Source organism: Chinchilla lanigera, unplaced genomic scaffold, assembly GCF_000276665.1.
Source record: "Chinchilla lanigera isolate Chin_1 unplaced genomic scaffold, ChiLan1.0 scaffold00004, whole genome shotgun sequence".
Lineage (NCBI taxonomy): Eukaryota > Metazoa > Chordata > Mammalia > Rodentia > Chinchillidae > Chinchilla > Chinchilla lanigera.
This window is the reverse complement of record NW_004955405.1, coordinates 4,952,635-4,974,415: the sequence shown is the minus strand read 5'-3', so window position 1 is coordinate 4,974,415 and position 21,781 is coordinate 4,952,635. Positions and strand designations below refer to the sequence as shown.

Below are 21,781 nucleotides of genomic sequence, written 5' to 3'. Positions count from 1 at the left end.
AATGGCAGAAAATTTCACAAGCAAAGAAAAAGAATTTGACATGTAGTAAGTGAGGCATATAGAACTCTAATTAGCCATGATCAAAGAAAATGTACCCCAGGGTATATACTAGGCAGGATTCCAGAAATTCAACCCAAGAATAGAATATTAAAAGCTGTTAGAGAAAAGAAACAAATCACTTATGAATAAAGGCCCATCAGAATTATATCAGACATCTCAACATGAACACTTAAGTCAAGGAGAGCTTGGAGTGAAGTATTTTAAGCCCTAAAAGAAAACAACCTCCAACCCAGATTGATGTACCCCACAAAATTATCTTCCAAAATTGATGGAGAACTAAGATACTTTCAGAACAAAGAACACCTGAAGAACTCCATTACCACAAAACCAGCACTCCAAAGTGTTCTAAGGATGTTATAGAAAGTGATGACAAAGACTATAAGTCTATAAAAACTAACAGAATGAATCTACCAGTCAAGGCAAGTAATTAAAATCACATACTCAGTGATGTCCTTCCTGCTGGTCATGCTGACAAGAAAGAAAGAAAGGGACTTTGTCTGCGCTGAGTGCCCTCTAAGGGATCTCAAGCGAGCATTTGGCTTCTGGATTGCACTTTTAGTGCCTTCCCCGTCATATTAATGAGAAATAATAAACTTAGTTCTCATTTGTACTTGATGCCCTTTCTCTCACCCTATGGGTCATTGTCTTTTTCTCTCTCTTTCCTACTTTTCGCACATACTTTTTTTAAAGTAAAACTCTACTTTTGTGTTCTTTTAAAGCTCCTTTCTTTCTCAATCCACAGAATCAGCATTTTTCACTCCCAGCTCTCTTAACCCACTCATAGTTACTCAAATGGGCCTAAATACCAGACTCTGACTTTTGGGACAAAGTCGAGTATGTTAAAAATGCAAATACCTAGCACATGAGGCACCTACATGTAATTCCAGTAGCTTAGGATCCTGTCTCAAAAAGTAAAAAAGGGCTGAGGATATATCTCAGTGCAAAGACTCTGGGTTCAATTGTCTGTACTGAAAAACAAAACAAAACAAAACAAAAAAACTTGAGTTATACTAACATATGCTATATTTCAAGTGAAATTTTCTTTAGGGTTAGGAGCAATGGAAATTATTTTTAACTATGGAAATCTGTCCTTGAAGTGAAAGTGAAATTTGAATTCAGCCTTAAAGGATGCCTCAGACTTCAAGAGGAGACATGGGCCTGTGTACACCCTGTTTCCCTGAAAATAAGACCTAACTGGAAAATAATCAGCCTTGAAAACTAAGGGTGAGAAGCACCAGCCCCAGTCACCTTGCTTTACATGCCATCACAGAACAGCCAGCCAGGAAGAGAACAGTGAGGTATAATCTTCTGCATGACACTGGCCACCACCGTGGTGATGACCAGCAATTATTTTCCCAATAGGTGTTATTTTCAGGCAAACATGGTGTTTTTCAAACTTTAGTGCATCAGGATCACCTGGAGGCTCATCAAACACATTTTACGCAGCCATGACTCCAGAGACTGATGCAGGAGACCTAGGAAGTGCCCAAGAATTGGCATTCTTAATGATTTCCTAGATGATGCTGATGCAGCAGTTTACGGACCTCACTTTGATAGTTACTGGGAGAACACTCCAGGCAGACAGATAAACGCAGGAGAAAAGGAAATCAACTTTGAATATGCAGGGCAGAGGAACAGAAAGAGAAACTCTTAGAGAAATATGTTGGGTCTGGTTCAAAAGGTTTAGAGTATGGATATCATTCCTTAAACAACTGTAAGTCTTTTCCATTTTCTTTTTTTTTTCATCTAGAAAAGCTGCATAACTACAGGTGGGAGTTTGGCAGGACTTCCTGACCATACTTTATACTTGAATGGCCTGACTGCAGTAAAGCATATAGGACGCCATTGAAATAGTCCAGAGAGGGGCTGGGGATTTAGCTCAGCGGCAAAAGCGCCTGCCTGGCAAGCGCAAGGTCGTGAGTTCGGTTCCCGGTACCGGAGAAAAACCAAAAAAAAAAAAAAAAATAGTCCAGAGGAATCAGAAAATGGGATGAGCAAAGTATAAGAAAGTTTGTGAACATGGAAACAGTGTAGGGATGGAAAGACAGGCATTGGCACCAGAGACAAAGGGTGGGGGAGATGGTTTTCTTTTCTTTTCTTTTCTTTTTTTCTTTTCTTTTCTTTTCTTACTTTTCTTTTCCTTTCTTTACTTTTCTTTTCTTTTCTTTTAGTACTGGGGGTACAATAGAGGGACTTTGCACTGAGTTATACCCCCAACCTTTTTTCATTGTTTGTTTTGAGACAGGCTCTCATTTCTAAATTTCCCAGGCTGAGCTTAAACTGATAATCTTCTTGCCCCAGCCTTCCATCGTTCAGGGATTCCAGGTGTGTGTCACCAGGCCTGGGGCAATTTTCATTCTTGTGGCACCATGTATTACTACTTCTTCTTCTCTTTCTCCTGTTTTTTTTTTTTTTTCCAACTTACTTCAATTGGAAATATGCTCAGACAAGAAATATCCTTCTCTGTCTTCTCCAGTCAGCCATATGTGTCTTTTATTCAGGGCTACAGCCACTTTTGGGGCTGACTCACAGCTGAAGCCCGGTAAGTATTTGTTGAATGAAAAGGAAGAGGTAGAGTGTTGAGGTAGGGTGTGGTAACTCCATTTGGGGATTTGTTGAAGAGTTAGGAATCCAAAGACTATTCAGAGTCATGTGCAAAGGGAGGCTGAGAACATGGGCCTACAGTTTAGCTAAAACTACCCAAAGAGGAGTCATCTGTGTAACTGTGATAATCGAAGCCTTAAGAGTGGGAGTTTGAGTAGGACTGAGAACTTACAGAATTCTGAGGGATTTTTCAAGGCTAGAGAGAAGAATCAACCTTTGAATACTTCACACAAAAAATAGTGCACAGATAAACTCTAAGTGACTGAAGCATTTTCTTTCATTTTTAACAACTTTATTGGGGTATAATTGACTGTCTTGGTTACTTTTCTCTCGTTGCTGAGACAAAATACTTGATGCCCAAATTTAAGGAAGGGTTTATTTAGTTCACAGTTTGTGGAGGTTTCAGTCCATGCTTGGCTGGCTCCAAGGTAGGGTGGCAAAAGACAACGTTTATTTGCGCTTAAATTTCTTCGAGGATATAAATCTAGTAAAAATTCTGTAGGCTTCCTGTCTATTTTACTTTTGGGAACACCATGGTTAATCAGCCAACACCACAGGTCTGCAAGTGTCAGATTATTCTGGTCAGTGTTCTGCGTCTGCTTCCATTATGATAAGTTCAAGGACCTTGCCTTTGGCAGTTGAGTGCTGCCACCCGACCTCTGCCACTCTGGGATCCAGTAAAACCCATTGCCCTTAAATATCCTAATTGAGTAACCACAGTCCCCACCATAAGGTCTGGCGTACAGAGAAGAGCAATGGCAGGGATGCTGCTGCTGCCCTCACAAATCTGTTTCTCAAGGTGTTGGTGAATGGTATGTCTTCTGGATCATCCCAGTTTGGAGGATTAGGTTAGGCCTGGCATACCTACTTCAGCATTCCCATTCCCCTGAGCCTCTGAATCCCTTCATCAATAGTAAGCCATGGAATATCAGGCATCTCTAACTCATTCACAGTAGGCTGTCTTTTGATGTACAGCTTTACTGGAACTTCCTCTCTGGCCAAACTGACAACATTTTAAATCATCCTACTAGGCTCCTTGCTCTTGATTCTCAACATAAATCTGGCTAAAAGCCCAACAGTAGCCATGCCACAGCCTCAACACTCAACTGCCTTGAAATGTCCTCTGCCGGATTAATCAGTCCACCATCCTTAATTTTAGTCTCAGGCAAAGACTCTGGACATGAGCAAAATCCAGACAAACTTTCTGACAAGCCATAACACACATCATCTGGAGTCCAGCATCCAATGCAGTCCTCTTCCCAGCAGAAACCTCCTGAGCCTGGTCTTTACCAGCAGGATTTCTATCAGCTTCTGGTCTTCTGAGCTCTCATCAGAATCTTCCATACAGAACAGCCGAAGGTGTTCTAGTGCTTCTCTTTCAAACAAAATCTCCAAACCTTTCCAAACACTTCCCAAAAGCCATTTCCAAAGGCTCTTGAACCACATGGTTAGGTACAGTCACAGCAATGACCCCACTCCTTTGGTACCAGGAGTGGCTCTAGAGAAACAGAATGACAATGATGACATTTTTTCATGGCTTTAGGGATTCCTGGAATTGGCTCTGCAATTTGAGGAGACCAAAAGACACCATGGTCTCTCTTTCCACTTCTGTGGAGTATACTACTAATCCTTGGCATAAATTGTTTAGCCTAATATGCCATATAGATCCATTTAATTATCTTAATTCACCACTTGTGAGATGTCAGGAATTTAGCAACCCTGTGCATGAAAATTTTGAATCTCTTTCTTTTTTTTTTTTTCCCGGTACCAGGAATCGAACTCACAACCTTGTGCTTGCCAGGCAGGTGCTTATGCTGCTGAGCTAGATCCTCAGCCCAAAAACTTTGAATCTCTTTGGCAGAGTAGGAAATATAATGATGGTGACTGGTTGGTCTTAGCATCCCTGGACAAACTACTGAACGAAAACAATGAGCTCAAAACAACCATCAGAAATTTAAAGTCTTCTGGCTGTGAGAATAAATTGATAAAGGAAAATAAGGAGCTCAAAGTTTCAAATTCCCTGCTCCAGACAGAGATAGGAAATTCAAAAGTTTCTAAGTGTGTCCTGAAAAACTGACACACAGTTTACCCATTGCCCATTTGAGTTTCAATACATTTAACAGTTGTACAAAAAAGAAATCCATTTGAGAATATTTCCATACTGAATCATTTTAAATTAACAGCAGTGAGAAAATGTTTGGAAAGACCAATGATTTATTATTGAAACAATGATTAACAAATGGCAGGAAAGAAAAGAATCTTTTATTACTTTAAATTTTTAGCCTCCAGGCAGAAAATAAATGTTCTTGACAAAAACTAACTGGAAAAATAAAAATTATTTTTACAAACTAAATTATAATCTACATACAAGTTACTTATGATAGCATTGCTTATATTAGCAAAAAATTGGAAACAGTTCTGCAAGCTTGAGACTAGATAAATAAATTGTGATAAAACTACCTTAACAAAGAACCATGTGGCTGAACGGAGATGCTCTTTAGGTACTTGTAAGAAAAGATCTCTAGGATATATGAGGTACAGGGACACATCTAGTGCAGTATATAATCTTTTGTTTGTGTTTTCATAAAGAAACAATAAAAGAATGCACAAGAAAATATCGAGTGATTAGTTGATAAGATAGTAGGTAAAGGAGTAAATAAGGTGTTGGGGATAGGGGTGGAAAGGTAGATTTTAACTTTACAACCCCGTGAGTGTCTTGCCTATTTAATGTAGGGAGTTAAATGGAACCTTTCATTAAGTATGAGTGGCCTCTCTTTGTTCCACAGATTTGGCTGGGAAGACAGCAATAGAACAATGTCAAGTTGATGCCATTGTGGACACACTGAATGATTTCATGTCAAGTTTTCCCTGGACAGAGAAAAATCAAGAAGTAAAAGTAATGTGACCAATATGTTATCACTACTATTAATCACATACCACTTGGCAGAAATTGTTAGGTGCTTTGTAAAATACTTTTTAATGTAGATAACATGTGTGTGTGGTGTTAGACCATCAAATTATTTTAAAAGTTCAAAGCTAATTACAACTCTCTGCCCTCCTTCTACACATGGACTTTCCCTCCCCAGATGTGGCCCTCTTTTTAACTCTATTCAGCTATTTCCTTAGGAGTTACACATGTCCATATTTCTACAGCATCTTTCTTTGGTCCATCAATCCTGTACAGTTTCTATGGATTTCTTATGTCAACAATTAAGAATTTATCTCTTAGTCATCCTCTCTGCTTCCCTTTTTCTGAAGATCCCAATGTAATGATTAAAAATTTTTTCACTGAGTCATCACTCCAGGATTAGTGTTAGTTTGCCTATTCCAACAATACACAGAACTGTGCAATGTAGTGTACTTTCATATTTCCTTTCTCATTTTTCCTTGTCAGGGTGAGTAACTGCCTCTTTTTTGTTTAATAATTTTCATTTTTATTTTGGATCTTCTCAGACCGTCCAATAACCTACCAATAGTAGTTTCCACAAGGTCGCTGACCTCAGGTCACCTGCTGTTCCCAGAATTTCCTTGGAGCCAGCCAGCCTGGAGACCTGTGGCCTCCCTGTGACACTCGCTAGGTTTTCTGCCCCGCTGTCATCACTGGCCCTTATGAATACCACTCTCTGGAACTTCATAACTGGCTGTACTGCTCTTTCTTCCTCCCTCTCCTGTCTGTAGGGCACACTTACTACTCCAAAAGTGACCACCGAAGTTTGATGCCAGGAGGTGGTGCCAGGAGGTGTGACTGTAACCGTGTGTCCTGGGAGTCCCACGACACCACTGCTTGCCGGATGCTTCACGCACGGTTGGGTTGTCATTCTGGTGGCCTTGTCACCTGCTGGGTGTTTCTTTGGTCCTTCTCTGGGTTCATCTTCCTGTTTTCTCCTTGTTTTTTGGGGAACAATTCTCCAATAGCTTATTGGTCATAAGAAAAAAAATGGGGCCTCCTTTGTCTTCAGGTGTTGTATTTGATATCATACTTCTTTCACAGTTTGGCTGAGCGTAGAACTTTATGTTGAAAGTGATTTTTCATTAGCATTTGGCAGACATTATCTATAGTCTTTTTGTTGTTGAGGAATCTGAATTCAGTCTAATTACTGACCTTTTGTATGGAACCTCCTTCCCCCTCGGAAAGACTGTGGAACACTTGCCTCGGGAATTCCACAATTTTACGCTGATGAGTCTTTGGTATAACCTGTATTCAGCCATTATGCTGTTTCCTTGTTGAACCTGCCCAGTCTGGGATTTGTGTCCTGGAAATTTCCTTCAATTATTTCACTGATGACCCCTTCTTTTGTGGTTGCTGTTGTTCCATTACCCTAGAGTTCTTGTTATTCCGATGTTGAATCTTTTCTCTCCCATTTTTTTTTTTTTTTTGTTGTTGTTCTGCATTACTTTCAGGAAGAATTCCTCAATTTTCCCCTGAATTCTAAATTTCTCATACTGTTTTAAAATTTACTAAGATTCTTCCTGTGGTATTTTGTTGTTTGAAAATTTTTTATGTATTGAATGAATATGATATTGTATCATCTTCCCACCCACTGTGGGAATGTTGCTTGTACAAAGTTGCTTTCTGTCCCTTTTTGTTTTTGTCTGTTCCCTCAGGAGTCAGACCGTTCTTTATAATCCACGATAAACAGTAGTGGATTCAAAGGTTTACACAAAGCTCTCAGCATGTGGATGGGAGTTGTTGGTCTTGAGTATCACTAGGCTATTTTGGGGGGTACTTCCCAATATCATCGTCTTCAGGTAGCCCTTCATGTTCTGGAAAGAGCTCCTGGCAAGGATTTATGATTCCTGCCCAGAGATAAAGGCCTAGCTGCCATGTTCTGGAGATACAAAGTAAGAGGGCTGGGAGCCTCATTTAGGGTTCAGGGCACATGTGTTCATTTGAGCCTCTTATTTTTAATATGTTATGTGTGACATTCATCCTCTATCCTAAACCTCTCTTTACTCATGCAAAGATGGGGGAATAGCAGTTCTGTAGCAAACCGCACTGGAGGAAAATGCATGCTACAATTACTTCTTGGACAGTTTTCCACCTGGTTTCCCCTCCCACCTCCTTTGCCCAGCCCTAGATGCATTCTGCCATCTGCTGAGCCATTGGCGCCCTGGGTGGTGTAGGTAGGGCTGGTTCCCACTTGTCCTTTGCAGGTGCTACCGCTTATCTTTACAGCTTCAACTTAAGTTTGTTCTTGTCTCCTGTCTTCTTTTCCACCTCTGCATGGGTGCTGTCATTTTAAAAATATGCATTGTCATCTGACCGGGTCTGAGGAGTTCCCCCCTAAGAGGAGGTGGAGGACAGAGACCTCAGCTCAGCCCCACCCATGGAGACAACCTTTGGCGTGTCGCAGAAAAGCTTGTCAGGACAAATAAGTGTAGAGGATGGTTAGGCAGAAAGAAGTGCATGGTCAGAAGGGGCTGGGGGTGCTCCTCAGGTGAGCCTCACTATGGTCTGGGGCTGGGGGTATTTGGGTGTTCTTGTGGTTGTGACCTATGGAATTTGTGAATCTATAGAAAGCACTAGAAATCCATACAGACTCAATTCATAGGTAAAAGGCAATGGCCCATTTTACTGTATCTTTAAGATTCTGGAATTTTTCATGTCCTAGAAGAGAAAAAAAAGGTACTATAACTCTCAGTAACTTTGTGCCCTCAATACAGACCTTTCCTAATAGTACATGTTGTGACTTTTCTTGTCTTCTTTCTACTTATCTTTAGTTCTTCCATTGCAGCACAGTGGATTTAGGTTGAAAGCAAAACTGTGTGTGTTGAATCTGCCATGTCTGTCCAGAGTGTTAAATGCACCTCCTCCATTAATCTTCATCGCAGCCCGCTAGTGGTTCCATGCAGGATTCTCTTCAAGATTTGAATTTTAAAATGCATTTGTATGTTTGTCTCCCACAGCTCCAGTAGGAAGTGTCCCAGGGGCAGAATCCTGTCTGTATTTTTCCACCAATGCCCCCCCCCCCGCATCTACCATGGTAACTTTTTCATTGCAGCCATTAAATACTCAGGGAAGGGGTAATCACACACGGCATCTACCGGACGCATGCCCTGGCTGGGCCCGGCTCTCGCTTCTTTTCGTCACTATGTGCTTTCCAGCAGAAGGAATAAAAAGAGAGTGGCTAGTGAGGTGCTCAAGTCTCACAAGTGACCTGAGTCCAGATGGCCTTGCCTGAGCCCATGGCCTCTGCCTATGAACGAACCTGTTTAAACAAGTGAATAATCCTCAGAGCACCCCTTTGGGGTGAAGTTGTTACTGTTCCCTTTTTCCATACGAGGACGCTGAGATGCAGCACTGTAAATCCCTTGGCAGGGCTGTTTCACAAGTAAGTGGTACACAAGGAATACAAGCCCGTCCCTCGGACTCCTGCTCTAACGCTCAGGGTCGACAGCTGCTCAAAACAGCTGTGCATAAACATTTATTACAACTTACAGCTAAGGACTGTACCCAAGAGTCACAGCCCAGAAAACAGATGGCCGTCTTAGCAATTTATGCAGCACATTTTTACTACGCTCTCTATTTACTTAGTTAGGACCTTCTGATTTAAATATAGATATTTGGACATAAAAGCATTTACATTTACCAACTCTGAAATAAATGTAAGGCATGTGGAACACACACACACATGCACAATCGAGGAAAGGTAAATAAAAGCTAAGCTTTGATAACAGAAATGTAATACAACTGCTTGTCATAAACACTTTTCCGCTTTGGGGTCAGACTGCCAGGCTTGAGTTCTGGTTTCCATATTAGCTGCCACTTAACTCCTTGCTTATAGTTCAAATTCTTTATAAAGTTGAGGCTATAAAAATCTCTTTTTTGAAGTGTATTAGTAGATAGTGCATATACTTATGGCTAAGTGGAAAGTATCATCACATAGCTCAGTGTGCACTTTTCCTTCTGTTTCTCAGAAATAGCATCTCCATTTCATATATCCTTGTAAACACAGACGCAAACAGACCCAGACCCCAAGTTAGGAATAAAGTGTCTAAAGCTTTTCCTTGCATGTGCCAAAGACCCCACGCATGGGCAGCCTGTCAGGTGATCAGTTTGTTTCACTCTATTCCTTTACTTTTGCCCTTCTGGGGCTGAGGCTCCATACCTGAAGGCACCCTCCAGGGGAAATATTTACAGTAGCTATCACTCTACCTTTGTAGTAGAGAAACAGTGCCCTTATATACATAGCACCTACCTCAAAAACCAGTTTCACAGAACACAGCCGTCCGAGTTCATGAATAAATCATGGGATGGAAGAGCATGTCTCCGTAACACTGCCGTTACTCCAGACTATGGGATTAACCCACAGGACCTGACTAGTGCACAGTGAAAAAGGACACCACTGTTCCCCCTTCTCTGTAGTGGATCAGTTGCTGCCCCCTTGTGGTCACAGAAGATAATGATGCAGTGACATAGTGAACCTACACACACGTAATTGTATATTGATGGGCCGTGACAATATTCTTGTTATCCTATGTGCTTTTAAAAATTTCATTAAATGTACACAAAACTGACAAATGTTCCAGGACTTGTTGCAAAGAGTTCCATTTCATTTCTTTAAAAAATGAAGGGCAAAATATATCTCTGGACATTGGTCACCAGGCCAGTCCTTGAACTTATGAAAGTTGGTTACTATGGTCATTCAGTGTGTTTGCATTTCCGTTTCCTGTCTGAGGAGGAGATGGGATGGCAGATGAGCAGGAATGAGGAAATGCCCTGCTATGCACCCACCACTAAATGGTTAATGACATTGATTTAAAAATAATGCTTTGGAGAAATACACAAATCTCCCTGTATCTGCTAAAAGTCATTGTTAGCGTATTCTAGTAGTGGCCTCTCAGGGTGAACAACCTGCTTCTCAGTTTTCTGAAAGAGGAGACAAGAAATGTCTGAGCCCACCAAGTATGAGAGTACCTGCCCAGGATTTATCAGCAAGTACATTTTTCAAATATACATGTGGAAGGAGACAGAAGTTGCCAGGCTGGATCCTGGGGACAGCGGGGCAGCGTGTGTTCTGCTCCCCTGTTGCTAGCTGTCTTAGGAGAGCCAGCGCCAGCACCTTTCCCACTGAGCGGGCTGTGGGAAATGCTGTGGGCTCTGGGCTGTCACCCCGATCTCACAATCTCTGTGTGGGCAGCAGCAGGACTCACTCTCATATTTTTCTTAAATTTGGGCCATAGAGTACATTATGTAAGAAGAGGCAAAGAACAGGGAAAAGAGCAGAAGTCAAAATGATGACATGCTTTTCAGGATTGAGTTTTCACATTCCCAGGTGGGCAATGTATGTAATTTTAAAGAGAATAAGAAAAAAAAAAAAAACATAAACAGAAAGAAAACAAAGCAAAAACAATAAAAATGATATTTTTATTGTTTCAAAACAAAATGATAGGACCTGTAGTGGATCAGTTGCTGATGATAGTGTTTTAAAATGATAGCGTTTTCAAATGATAGTGTTTGAAATGATAGTTTTCAAATGATAGTGTTTCAAAACAAAATGATAGGAATTAACAGTGATTGTTATAGAAGATATTGCTATCTTCGGCAAAGTTGCTAAGATTATCAGATGTAAGAATGCAAGATTGATCATACCATTAAAGAGAATAAAAGATAATAAAAAAAACATTAGAAATGATGAGTTTAGGCAATGTATGTAAATACGGAAATAATGTTTCACAAAGTGTACAAATGTAAGGCTTTGTATTCTAATAACCTATATTAATCTTGCTAAATCATACTCAAAATATGAAATAAATCAGCAAGCTGGCGAGACAGTTGTCTACTACTTAACTTGCATTCATAAAGGTTGGTTGCTTCTGAATACTAATAAATGATACATATGTGCAGTATTGCAACCTTTTGAGTTTGGCTTTTATTTGATAGCCAGATGTTTTCAAAAGTCAGACTGAATTCTGGGCTTTTGCGCTGAGCTACATCTCAAGATCTTTTTACCTTTTTATTTTGAGACAGGTCCCACTAAGCTGCTAAATTATCCAGGCTAGGCTAGAACTTGTGATACTCCTTTCTCATCCTCTCAGAGTGCTGCGATTACAGGTGTGCACCATCACCCATAGCCAGCCAAAATTTTTGTACAAAAGAACAAATAATTAGATAGATACATAGATAGACAGATGATGGATAGATGATAGATAGATAGATAGATAGATAGATAGATAGATAGATAGAAGCCTTCAGAAACTTGAGTAAAAACCTAAAGACAATTTGTAAACAATGGATACACCTTTCTTTTTGTCTCTTTGAGGCGGAGTCTTGCTATGCAGTTCAGGCTGTCCTTGAGCTCACTTTGTAGCCCAGGCTGGTCTCGAATTTGCAGTGATCCTCCTGCCTGAGCCTCCAGAGTGCTGGGATTACAGGTGTGCACCATCACGCCCGGCTGATACACCTGTTTTATACATAAATATTTTATATATGTTTTCCCTTCGAAGGCTATTGGGTTTATTATGTAAATATTAGCTTAATAATATATCAAAAAGGGCTCTCTGGATGATGTGTTTTATAGGTGATATTCAAGGTAGATATTCCAGCAGATAAATCTCAGACTTAAGTACCATGGTGCCAAAGAGAAAAAATTCATATAGGCCCAAGAGAAAAATGATTCATTACAGCTTATATCCATCAAGTGCAATGGCAAGACTGTCTCTTGGATTTTGGCCCTTAACCTTTCCTTCAGTTATAGTAAAGTTTAAGGGAGTTAAGTTAAGAAACAAATTCTAGAAACAAAAAAAACTATACAATAATTTTTATTAAAAAAATTGGAATAAGAATCATAAATCTAGCAGGTGAACTATTTCTTTTTGGTTGTTTGAAACACGGTCCTGCTATGTAGTTGAGCCTGGCCTTGAACTCAATATGTAGCCCAGGCTGGCCTTGAACCCGCAGCTGAGGCTCCTGCCTCAGCCTCCCAAGTGCTGGGATTATAGGCACGCACCACCGTGTTGAACTATTTAGTCACTATATGCAAAGAAACTATAGAAGTGCTGACAGGGTATTTCTTCTCAAACTCTGAGTAACGGAGAAAGGAATAAGATGTACAGAGAACCAGACTGAATCTCCACGCTGTCATAAAACAAAGACATAAAAGAGAACAGGGAGCTACTTCCACTGCATTCTGAACTCATGTGGGAGAAGAAAGGTGGGAAATCTACTTGCTCTTGGAATCATAGCATTTCCTTTCCCTTTATTTGTAAACTGACATTTTCTCTCTCTTGTAGAGTCACGTGTTTAATGAGCTGCTTACACGTGAGGCACCTCACCTTCTGCAAGATTTGGAAACATATTTAGGGGACAAAGAGTGGTTGATTGGTAACTCTGTGAGTATGATTTATAATTTAAAAATATCAGTGAATGTATTAAAATAAAAGGGGAACCCAAAAGTTCATCTGAGAAAACGTTATTCATGGAAAAGGACTAGGTCACATGGCAAAGGTGAAAGCTAAAATCCTTTACATTAAAATTTTTGGAATCTGAATTATTTTGTGTAACTATATAAAATGACAAGTTTCAACAAGTTATCCTAAAACCATCATCAAAGTGAACAAATAGGGGCTGGGGATTTAGCTCAGCGACAAAAGCGCCTGCCTGGCAAGCGCAAGGTCGTGAGTTAGGTTCCCGGTACCGGAGAAAAACCAAAAAAAAAAAAAAAAGAAAAAAAGAAAAAAGTGAACAAATAAGTTTATGTTGAGTACATGCATAAACTGTGGAAAAATGTGTATTATACTCTATTAGTGAAAAATTATTTCAAGAAATATAATTTTATAAAATAGTAATTTGATTCTACATCTAAAGAAAGTTACTCTCTCAGAAAAAAAAAAAATCATAAGCCATATTCAGTAATGTCTTTGGTGGTACTAGACCCTGGTGGTAGTGGGTATTGTTTTTCTGATAAGATTGTATCTGTATTGTGGGTGCAGAAATAAGAACGCATGTTGCTGTTACTGAGAACTGGGACATTCGGTGTGGAAGAAGGGGGAGAGACATGTCAGTCAGGGAGATGAACTAACATCTTAGTTCTATATTTGAACAATAGGTAACAACATAAGCTCAAGATGCTCTTAGAATTAAAAAAAAGATTCCTGAGGGAATAACTAACAAACCTGCCCATCCTGAGCACCTCTCATGCCAGGGTCTGTTTTCTAAATACTAAAAGGAACCGGAGCTTCTTAGATAAATGGCTTGTTTTTAATTTTGGACAGAAGGTATAAAAAATGAGCTGGGAATACCTTATCATATTAGAAGCAAAGAATTTATTTACCAAAGACAACTGGACCTCTGGCAAAAGGAGTCGGGAGTGAACCTGAAGGCTTTTTGTTGGCCAAAGGTGGGAAACTTCCAGCTTCCACAACGCTAGTAGCAATGAACAAACCAAGCTGAATAAAAATGGAACTTCATGCAAACCACCTCAACCACGTATGCTCCCACACAAAATCGTAAATCAGACCTCCATGGCTTAATTTTAGAAGCAGTTGCACAGCTATTATTCTGAAAATTATTATACACAATAAAAAATGCAGAGAGTCTTTTAAGAGGCATTTATTCTGTCTTTCCTACGTGAATGTACACAGGGTAACAAAAGTCATGGGACAAAGTTTCTCTTGATGAAAGCATTTCCGCTAATAAATAAAAGGGAGAAAGGGCTGGAATGAACCATGGGCACTTTCTGGCCCCTGAAGAACTGATGAACCCGTCCTCAGCTTCTCCTACAACGGTCCTCTCCCACCGTACTTACTGAATATTTCACAGGATTTGAACTTTATAACTCAGTCCTTTCTACAGTTTCCCGATGCCTCTCGAGGTGCTTTCCCCTTCCCTGTGTCCTCCAGATGCAAGGACGAGTGCTCCTCACGCGCGCCTCACATGCTCACCTACGAGCCTGACGCGTGGGTTCCCTCTGCACAGAAAACTTCCTCCCCAGACTGCTGCGCCTCTCAGTCCTCTTCTGCCACGTAAGCCTTGCCTTCTGTCTCCTCTGAAAGGCTGCCCTGCGTGTTTCACAGTCCCTGCACTTTTTCCTCATCGCTGTTGTCTTGTAAAATAAAAGCCACACTGCAGAAGGAGGTAGTGTCCTACCTTGCTTGCCTATCAATGCCCAACACTGAGATCTGGCCTTGGCATGCAGTAGGTGCTCAGTAAATCGTCTCACGTTTGACATGTGAATCCTCCAGTAGCATTGCTTGGCTAGTAGACAGTGATCAGGTTCATAAAACGTTAGCACCAAGCTTCTTCCATTCCACACACAGAGCTAGGAACGGTCCACATTGAAGCTTGCTTGTGGACTAATATTCACATGGAAGCAAGGTCCCATTATACAGCTGACTCTCTACTCACACAGGCAAAATCCTCAGGTGTACAAGAGTGGGGTCAGACCGTCATCATCCTGGTCCCAGGGCCAATCCTAGCATTCTGCTAATGAGCAAACATCTGTAGATTATTTCTCCTGACTGATTTGGAATAATATATTTTAGCCAAAAATATTTCACTGGAAAGTGTAGAGCAGTGGTGATGCACTGATGGCACATGTATTGCCATGCAGTAGGCTGTTTGTATCACTGAAAGCTCTTAAAGTTTCACCACCCCTGGTATAGAATCTCAGGAGTAATTTACATTCCTGAGGTGTGATATAAATAATAATGTACTACCCTCAGGAGTAGTGTAACAGCACAAGATAAACAACTGACAATATAAGCTCAAAGGTGGGGCATTCTGTAGTGTGAGTGTGGACTCTCAATCATTTGGTGACACGAAAGGAGGGTACTGTTCTGAACGAGGAGAGCTAAAGGGCGTCACCAGATGAGATGGATCCTGCTTTGTGCTCCAGCAGATGAGAAAATATGGGTTAAGTATTAGATTGGATGAAGATGTTGGAGAGTTGGAGATTGGGCCAGGTTACAAAATAGCATGTACTGATGGATGTTAGTGAACGTGTTTATCCATCTACATGGAGAAAGGCCTTGTAGTTTAAGGCACTAAGGGAAGCTCTGGGTGGTGCCCTTCCTCTGTCATTTCCAAGCTTCTATTATGTACTCATTCTGTTTTTGTAGTGACAAAATTTATTGTAAATTTTCATTATTATCTCTTAGATTAAGAAGCTAAGTTTAAGCTGAGGATATAGCTCAGTGGCACTGCGCCTGCCTGACAAGCACAAGGTCCTGAGCTGGATTCCCAGCACCAAAAAGCAAAAACAAGCAAACAAAGAAAAACTAAGTTTAATTTTGAAATGATGAAGTTACGCCTCTTATGTTCAAATTGAAAACAGTATTTTTTCTCTTGTTTAACCAGGTGACTTGGGCAGATTTCTACTGGGACATCTGTAGTACCACACTCCTGGTCTTTAAACCTGACTTGCTGGACAGCCACCTGAGGCTGGTGACTTTGCGGAAGAAAGTCCAAGCCATTCCCCGCATCGCTGCCTGGGTGCAACGCAGACCCCAGACCAAACTCTAGCTGATCCGTGCCGCCTCTGGCTTTGCTGTTCACAGTCATCTCTCCCTCCAAACACGCCAGCTCCATCACCTGCCCCAATAGCCTTCCACACACTCCCCACCCTACCTCCACCAGGACATCCACTATTGCCATATCCTGGATTAAAAAATAGTATTGAGTTTCTATTCTCTTTATTTCTAAACAATAGTTTCTCACCACTTACATTTTCTTGTTTTTTGAGACTGTATCTTCCTAGGTAGTACAGACTGCCTTGAACTCACTTTTAGCCCTTGAATTCACACAGATATTCCTTCCTTGTCCACCCAAGTGTTGGGATTACAAGCATCCAAGACCAGGCCTGGAAAATTTCACACCATTTATAACTAAGGAAAAATAGTTTACATGTAGACATACAAATTGACAGCTAGCTGTTCAATCCACGGTTCTTTACATTAAGAATGTGCACATCAGAAGTGATGATCTGTGGTGTCGGTGATTTGCACAGACAGCATAGGGTGCTATTGAATTGCTTGCTTGTGACCAATTGATAAATCCATTGGATATTTTGCAAAATAAACAGCAAAAGAACAAAAAATGGAGTCAAATTGAAATTAAATGTAAATGAAGATATAGGAAAAGAGCTGCATGTATAGGGAATATCACACTGCTACAGGAGAGCAGGTTCTAGACAATAACTTACTGCGGGAAATGTGATTGGCAGGAATAAGGAGGCTGGGTACTGGAGTCTGAACCTGGGCCTTTACACTGAGCTATTATTTTTTTAAAATATTTTGAGACATCATCTCCCTAAGCTGCTAGTTCACTGAGACTAAACTCAAACTTGTGATCCTTGTGCCTTGGGCTCCCAGAGTGCTGAGATTACAGGTGTGCTTCACCATACCCTTCTGGGAAGGTGGCTGTGGACCAAAATGTTTTAAAGGGCTCAAGGAATGATACTGGCAAAAAACCAAACCAAAACAAAACAAAACAGAAAACTTCACATGAAAAGAACAGAGATCAAGAGAATGGGAAGAGAAGCCACAGACTGGGGGAAAAACTTACCAAATATGTATCTGATAAAGAGCTGTTACTGAAAATACACAAAAACTGGGAAAACCTAAGCATAAGAAAATAACTAATTCAGTAAAGGACTTGAACAGATCTTGCCAGAAAGATGTACTGATGGCAATAAGCATATGAAGATATGGCCAACAGAATTTTATTAGGAAGTTTCAAATTAAGATGAAATCCAAATACCCATTAGAATGTTGAAAAATCCAAAAGATATTGTCTATTGAAAATATGGAGCCACAGGAGCTCTGGTTCATTGCTGATAAGAATGCCCTCTCTGTACACCCTGGGCTGTTCAACCACCCAAGCTGAGGTATGTCCTTGTCACTTTTGTAGATAGAGAAAGCAATCAGACCAGTCTGTGCTGGATGTAGACAGTGGGTAGATGTTCATACAGACATCTGGACCAATTTCTAGAACTTTCAGATCCAGCTGCCTCTAAAAACCAAACACACTGGGCCTGGCTTCTTGCCATGGAAGGTGGGGTCCCATGTACTTCCCCACTTGAGCATAAATTTCTTAAGTATGTACCTGGCTCCTTCCCCATGACTGTCTCATGGCTGTCTCTGATCCAGTCACTGTGGGATGGTGATACCAAGAACTCTGAAGCGAAGCTGTTCTGCAGCTCAGTTTTAAACAGTTCACCACATCCCAAAAATATTACCTGACTAAACCTTGTCAAATATCCCAGGCACTGCCCTGGCTTTCTTCTCCAACTCTAGTGTGCCGTGTGGAAGGAGTCACTTTCTGTGGGAAATCCCACATTGATTTTCTTTACAGTAGATATGAGCTGTTCTTGGGGCCAGTGCTGCTGTTTCCATCTGTTGTTTCTCACTGAAACTGCCACCCCTCCAGGCTTACCTGCTCTCCCTGGGTGTTGCCTGGCCCCGACAGGTTGGCTGGGCTGCATTAACCTCCGTTGCCCAGTGCTGAGGGCAAACAAAATGCAGAGTGTGCTCAGAGTTGGCTAAGGCTACAGCCAAGGCATCGATTCCATGGGCATGGACTCCACAGGCATGGAGATGGCTATGGTGAACATGGTTGTGGTGAGTCTTTCAGGAAGGGTTTTTCAAGTTGGCTAAGATGATGATCATCCCAGATGATATGCGGAGGCTGCATCCAGGTGGGTTGTGAAGTTCTAGCTAGCTTTTGTCTATGGATTTGAGAGGTTTGTAGTGGTCTAAGACACAGGCAGTAGAAGAGCTGATTTAGATTAGCTGTAGTGTGGAAGATGTGAAAGCCCAACCAGATGAGAGGCTAATTTTTTTCCCACAGTGTTAAGGTTTGTATCTGGATGTCCCCTCAAAGCCTAAGACAGTCATGGGGCAGGCTTCTAGAGTTTATGATTGATTTATGGTCCAATGTTGGAATTGTGGATCTGAGTGCTACACCTGCCCTGGGGCAGGTAGTTTGCATACAGTGTAAGGGAGGGAAAGAGGCTTGCTCTTCCAGGTGCTGCTCCTCCCTTGGGCTCTTGTTGCTTTTGCTGTTTTCATCTGCCATGAATGATTGCCCTCTGCCACGTGCTACTCTGCCTTGGAGCCAGACAAGTATGCACTGAAACCTCCACAAACAGTGAGATAAATAAACCTTTCCTTCCTTCATTTTGGGCATTGGGTATTTTGTCTCAGCAATGAGAAAGAAGTAACCAAGACACACAGAAACTCTTATGTGACTTGAGTGTTTTTCTTTATTTTAAAAAAGTTTGCTAATCATTGAAAGCAGCACATGTCTCCAGAAACCTGCTACCATAGCAAACATTTAATGTGAACTTGAAGACAGCTAATACTTTTCAGAATCACCTACACCCAATGTGCCCTACTATAACAGTAAAATCTGGGTCTGTGTGTCCCAAAGTCAAAGAATGAAGACAAGGGCAAAGGGGGTAGAGAGGAAGAATGTTTATAAGAGAAAAGTAGCTACCAGTATTTGGGAGGGGACCTAAGGGTGGGTTGCCTTTCTCTAGGAGTTTACAATACCACAACATGACCTGGCCTCAGACCAGTCTGATTGAAATGAAAGGTAACCTATAGTAGTAAAGCAAGCTTATGGAAACTAGAAATGGGCCTAGGAGGAGTGGAGGATCATAAGAAACGTATGTCTTCAAGTGCTTCTTGGCCTCCATCCTATCCAAATGGTTCATTCAATGAGTAAAATGAGAAAGGAAAAAAAAACTTTTTCCTGCTAAGTAGGAGCAGGAGTTGTCATACTTGGCATCCACCACCATGCTTGTTGCCTTCCTTGTTACAGACCTGCACTTTATTGTCCCTGGTTTTTAATGGTGGACCTCAGGCTTCTATTGACTTGTCCAAGACCTGATCATCTTACCTTGGGGCCATTGTCTCTTTGGCTTTCTGCTGTCTTGCACCTAACTTGCCTGTTTATAACTAGAGAGTGTATATTTTGAGATTGTACATTATATATTTTGACGTGTTGTATTTTCTTTATTTTTTTCCTTATCATGTTTTGTGTTTCACCTTAAGGTAATGTATTTCTCCACAATAGATATTATAAATGAAGATTTTCCTTCCTTCCTGGCTGCCTGACATCTTTACTTCCTTCCGGCTTTATCCCTTTCTTCCTATTTGTTTCTTTCTTGTGGTACAGATTGAGTTACAACTGGCCTCACATGCAAACATCTTGCATTACAAGTGAAATTTTAGGTTTAACTGATGACCAAATCTTGAGTTATGACCCAAGTGCTGGCCACTTCTGTGGTTGTAAGCAAAGGCTCACAGTGCCAGGAAAATATATGTAAGCATATGTAAACATCAGCCTGAGCCCAAATATATGTGTTTGTGGATGTGATCTCAGTCTGTGCGTTACATAATCACTACAATTACTGCTCTCAAAATGGCCCCCAAAAAGCTAGAAAAGAAGCCATGGAAGAAAAGGGAGGTAAAGAAAGCAATCATAATAAAACAGAAGCAGGAAACTGGAGAAATATGAAATGATATTTGCATGACCAATATATGATAATATGTGCAGCATGTTGAAACCCACCATCTTGATAATCTTACAGACAAAAGATCTGTATAAGAAAGCTAATGTTGCTAAAGGTGTTGCTCAAGTTAGTAAGTCAGGATCAGTGGTGTAGACAAGGTAGAAAGGCTATGATTAGTGTGGATAAACCAAAGGGAGATGGCAGGTTATAGCCTATCTGAGTCTATGATTTGTGCAAAAGCTAGCGCCATCAGTGCAAATCATGACAAAGATAATCCAACAATGACTGTCAATGATGAAACATTTCATGCCAGTAAAGGCTGGTTTGACAATTGTAAATGAGGACTGGTGTTCACAGGGTAACCAGGCATGATGAAACAGCCGGTGCTGATAGAAGGGCTGCTGAAAACTCTATATACCTCTTGGAAATGACACAGAGAAACGGCTTTTGCTCTCATCAAGTTTTCTATGTGATGAACCTGGCCTTTTCTGGAAGAAAATACCCAGGAGAACATACATTACCCAGGGAGATAAAATGCCAAGCCACAAGCCGAGGTAGGACAGGCTAACCTTCCTGCTATGTGCCAATGTAAGTGATGACCTCAAGATAAAGTCTCTCTTGGTTGATCACTCTGAGACCTCTAGAGGGTCCAGAAAAGAAAGCCCTGAAGACTAGGCTTGGGGTCATGTGGAGCTCTAATGCAAAATCCTGGGTAACAAGAATAGTTTTTCTTGAGTGTATCAGGGAGGCTTTCTTTGCTACTGTTAAGACATATCTAGAGGACAGAGGTTTACCACTCAAGGCTCCTCTCATCATGGACAATGTTCCCACTCACCCACACGATTTGGGGAAGAATTGGCTGAAAAATTTCCAGGGTTCTCAGTGGAATACCTCCCACCTAGTACAACTCCTCTCCTGCAGCCTATGGACCAGCAGGTTATCGGTAACTTCAAGGTATACACCAGGGAACTGTCCCTGAAGTGATTCTGGTGGTCTCAGACACAGATTTAATCCCTAAAAAGTTTTGGAAGGAACATTACATCATTTCCTGTGTGGGGTTCATTGAGAAATCCTGGGCCAATGGCTTTCTAAGGACACTGAGATCTGCCTGGAAGAAAGTGTGGCCTAAAATTATACAGGAGAGAGACTTTGAAGGTGTGTAGAGGAGCCCGAGTCTTCAATGGACCCTGTGGTTGAAGACATTGTCACTATAGCAGAGTCCATGGCTCGCAGGTACACAGTGGTGATGTTGAAGAACGGGTGGAGGAACAGTCAAGAGGAACCATCTACAGCGGAACTTCAGCAACACGTTCTGGCTGAGCAACAGAGAAGGACAGCTGGGGAGCTTTTTGAAGAGGAGGGCGAGTATCAGCAATCAGTGTAGCAAAGTTCTTCTGCAGTAAAGGAAATCTTGAAGAAATGGACAGAGCTACAAACATTTGACAGAGAAAAGGCCAGTTGTTGCCCCCACTTGCTGAATGATAATGGCACGCCATACTACAGAACAGTGTTAAAGAAAAGACAGAGATAACAACCATTGGCCAGTTTTTAGTTCTGAAAAGGCTGAGACCTCCTAAGCCTGAAGCAGGTCCTAGTGGGCCACAGACTGAAAGGGAGAAAGGACACCAGAGATCCAGATCCTGATGTCTTGATGGAAGGGG

At 41.2% G+C, this 21,781-nt stretch overlaps 1 protein-coding gene across 1 annotated transcript in view; it reads left to right on the top strand.

The window, feature by feature from the left end:
* LOC102015072 (hematopoietic prostaglandin D synthase) overlaps positions 1-16,288 on the top strand; it is an 18,256-nt gene extending 1,968 nt beyond the window's left edge. The window contains exons 3-5 of the mRNA XM_013519363.1: positions 5,451-5,560; positions 12,898-12,996; positions 15,962-16,288. Coding sequence (XP_013374817.1) covers positions 5,451-5,560; positions 12,898-12,996; positions 15,962-16,126 — 374 coding nt within the window. The 3' untranslated portion in view covers positions 16,127-16,288. The remainder of the gene's footprint in view (positions 1-5,450; positions 5,561-12,897; positions 12,997-15,961) is intronic.
* Positions 16,289-21,781: the final 5,493 nt, after the last annotated feature.